The 3,673-nt window shown below is 41.1% G+C and overlaps 1 protein-coding gene across 2 annotated transcripts; it reads right to left on the bottom strand.

Moving 5' to 3' along the window:
* Positions 1 to 739: 739 nt before the first annotated feature.
* LOC120639643 (transmembrane protein 234 homolog) lies at positions 740 to 3,394 on the bottom strand. Of its 2 annotated transcripts, XR_005661531.1 has the most exons (3): positions 2,893 to 3,394; positions 2,265 to 2,445; positions 740 to 2,123 (listed from the first exon to the last, which is right to left on the bottom strand). XR_005661531.1 is itself a non-coding variant. In XM_039915500.1 (2 exons), the coding sequence occupies exon 1, from the start codon at positions 3,294 to 3,296 to the stop codon at positions 2,913 to 2,915; it is 384 nt and encodes a 127-aa protein (XP_039771434.1). In that variant the 5' UTR covers positions 3,297 to 3,394; the 3' UTR covers positions 740 to 2,445; positions 2,893 to 2,912. The 2 variants fall into 2 exon arrangements, 1 of the variants encoding a protein (XP_039771434.1); XM_039915500.1 differs by having other exon boundaries at positions 740 to 2,445.
* Positions 3,395 to 3,673: the final 279 nt, after the last annotated feature.

Here is a 3,673-nt window from a genome sequence, read left to right on the forward strand (position 1 = left end):
ATAACATTGCATGTCTTGGTGGTATTTCACGGGCCGAACGGTTTTGGTGGTATTTTACGAAAGTCGTCATCTTTGAATGCTACACAACCAATTTTTCCTATGAACAATGCAGCGGCAGGATGCAAAGAATTCAAAATACATGGGGGGATCCATAAAAAATATTAGACAAGCAGTTGAATTCTGCTGTACCAGACAATACAGGTGTACAACAGGAATAATTCATAACACATCCTAGAAAAATAAAAATTTTAAATAAAACAATACAATGAACAGAATAGTATAATACATAACTAGGCTAAACTTACATGTTACATGTTATAACTAGATCAAATAATACATTCCGGGTTTCAGCAAGAAATATATCAAAAAGATAGCAATAGATTAGTCAATAATCTTAGTTTGTCAGAAGCTTGGTCTAAAATTCCTTAAAAAAATAGCCTTTTATGATTATATTGGTATAATCCGCCAAACGGGGGATTATTCAGATCAGGGTCAATAGACAAATGGGGATGGAACAGCTGTTGGATGGTTAGGGCATCCCATCTTTAGAGATAAAGGACTCGATATGGATGGCATGTTAAAAAATACAGAAGTTTTAAAAATGTGGATGACATGTTCTTCCACTTAAAAAAAAAGAGTAATCCATTAAGAAAATAAAAACTCGCTTCTTTTGTACCAAATGTTTTTCAAACCCAAGGGCAGGGCTGCCAACGTGATCTGCGTCATCAAGACAAGCTCCAATCTCAGAACCACTCCCAAATAGCATGTTATTTAGGTAAAAAAAAAGTATTTTCCTTTTTAGAGCACCATTTTACAACACTTCTTTTACATGGGCATCAATAATAATCATGCAGTAAAATGAAATACATTTGGTTGCGCATATAAAAAAAATCTACTGTCTTAGCTTGCTGCATTTTCGTATTCCAACATGTTCTTTGCATTCACCAGAGGCCCTCACAAATGGTCGTGGTAAGTGACACAAGATACATAACTTCCTCAACACAAAATTTACTTTTCAATGATCAATTGGTCAAATAGAAGGCCAGCAGATCTGCATAACATGGATTTTCCACTTTGCATATACCTTGAACATGAACCTTCAGATCAACAAGGTGGCCACAAAACAAAAGAAAAGGCAACCAAACTTGAACATGGATCCTCATATCAACAAGGAGACAACAACAAAAGATAAGCATGTAAAGGAAATCTGCTACTCTTATTTCTATACAAAACCAATCTAGAAATGTAGAATTAACACCAAAGCTGTTCTAACCATTTGGTTCAAGAACCTCAGAATTTCAAAGACTACTCTTATCTTTGTGCCCATGCCTGCCTGGAAAGAATATTCCTTTCTGAATTCACATATACTACAACTGAAGTTTAACATCAATTCATCATGGCATAAATCAACAAGGAGCGCATAAATCAAAATCCTAACCAAATTATGCCCATTCAAACAACCAAAAAGACAACTATGCACACCACGTAGTTGGAAATAGTGTTTCTATACGAAACCACTCCTTGAATGCACTGGAACCACATTTAATTCAAGAAGATTCAAAATCTGAGCACATCTATCATATTCGTACCTGCATCTATTCTTGAAGTTGCACTTGAAATTAGATGACAGCACATGTGCTACAAGTCAATTATCAAGAAATAATAAATCATGGCACGCGCTCAAGGTTCTTGTCACGGCACTAGGAGTGTCATCATGGTGCTGTAGAAGGGATTGGTTAGTGTCAGCTATTCAGTTTCGCCTCTTCTGTGGTTGGTTGGTTAAAAAAATAGACAAGTATTAGCAAGCATGACGAGTCCGTGTGCTGTGTATGGCCTCCTTAAGCTCTTCCGTAAGGTCCTACACTCCTACCTACCAACACTTTGAATTCTAGGGACAAACCTGGTAAGCACAAAAATCTAGTCGAATATATGAGGTTTCCTGTATCTGAGGAGCGTGGACATTGTTACCGAGTTCATTGTCTGATGCACTTTTTCTCAAACATTCTTAAAGCTTCTGGTGATCCATGCCCCCCAACACCTTGAAAATTTTGTTCGTACAGGGCAAGCATCAGGTACAAGCATAAGGCAGGTTAACAAGCTGCACCGCATTCACAATTGATCATCTGAAGAAGAATGGGAACCTATGAGTAAATAAAGGTATGGTGTTTTCAACTATGGAGGTGCAATATTAGATTCAGATAAAAAAATATACAATTGGATTCGGTAATGAAATTGCATGTGTTGGATTCAGATCGTCTACCTACCTAATGAAGTGATGCCGCTCCAACTAACAAACTCTGCAGAATACATTAATGCCAAAATACAGGGGGAAAGAGAAAAATCAAAGAATTTTGCCTGATGTTGCAGAGGAAACAGGCCAATTCAATACATCCTTCTAATGTCACCTCACAGAACACTATTGGCTGGGAATTTTCACCTTGAAACCTATAAAATGTAAGACCTTAAAAGGATGAGACCACAGTTTTGACTTTTAGGGCAAACTCCAGCCACAAGCATAAGAACTGCAGGTCAAAGTATCATCAGGTTTCCAATAAATCATCTCAAGTCTGAAAAAGTTAAGAAAATAATAGTATAGAAATTTGTGCTGTTGCATATCTACCCTCCAATAATGAATGGTGACGTACTGTTAGATTCAAATCACCTAAAGCATAGGGGATTCAGAAATGAAATTTCAAATGGAAATTGTATTAAAATCGAAAATCTAGATCAATGGTATGCGCTCAACCAGTAAATTGGGCACAATTCATTCAAATGGCTACATACAGAGGGAAACATACAATCAGGATTGCCCTGTTCCTACTGAGGAAACAAACCAAACCAAAACAGTTATTCTAAATGTCAATTCACAGAACTACTGACTGGATGCTTCACGTGGAGCAGATCCGCAAGAACTAGGAGATGCAGACCCAGACGCCGAGGACGATAAGCGCGGTGCCGAGCGCGGCCGGCGCGGGGCGCACGCGCTCGCCAAGAATCGCAGCGGTGACGGCCGTGGCGGCGAAGGTGACGGCGTTGGTGACGGGCACGGCGACCGAGATGGGAGCAGCGCCGAGGAGCGCGAAGAAGGCCGCGGATGCGCACAGGTTGGCGGCAAACGGCGCCGAGTACTGCCACGTCAGGAGGAGGGCTGCCCACCGCCGGAGGACGCTGCTGGATGGGGAGGCGCGGGCGCGGCGGTCCCAGACGAGCGCTCCCCGGCGCATGAGCGCGTTGGTCGCGCCCCACACCAGGCCCACCGCCACCATGCTCGCCGCGTCGCCCCTGCCTGCTGCCATGGCAGGCGCGGCGCCCCTGCTTGACTTGGCGAGGGGAGTGGGTAGTGGCTGGATCTGGGCACGGGCATCTGGGTCGACAAATTTCAATGTTGGGGACCAAATACAAGCGGCTTTCACTTTCCCTTTCAGCAAGGGGATTCTAATTTTCGGTTAACCGTAGGGAGGGCTCCCTACCGTCAATCTTCCAACCATCCGTTTTTTTTCTTTTTTAATCACATTTTGTTGTTTTCTGATAAAACTTTTTCAGAGAAATTTTCAAGAAAAATTTTTGGAGAGAAAAAGAAAAAAACTTTGATTAGAAAAATTTGAAAGAGAAAGTTTTGAGAAAACATTGAAGAAAAACCATTTACATCCAAACTAAAAAAAGTTTGGGAAAA

This window comes from Panicum virgatum, chromosome 7K (genome assembly GCF_016808335.1).
Source record: "Panicum virgatum strain AP13 chromosome 7K, P.virgatum_v5, whole genome shotgun sequence".
In the NCBI taxonomy this organism is placed as follows: domain Eukaryota; kingdom Viridiplantae; phylum Streptophyta; class Magnoliopsida; order Poales; family Poaceae; genus Panicum; species Panicum virgatum.

Bases quoted from the DNA above. Each gene is read 5' to 3' on its own strand.
- LOC120639643 (XM_039915500.1), bottom strand. From the start codon at position 3,296: ATGGCAGCAGGCAGGGGCGACGCGGCGAGCATGGTGGCGGTGGGCCTG.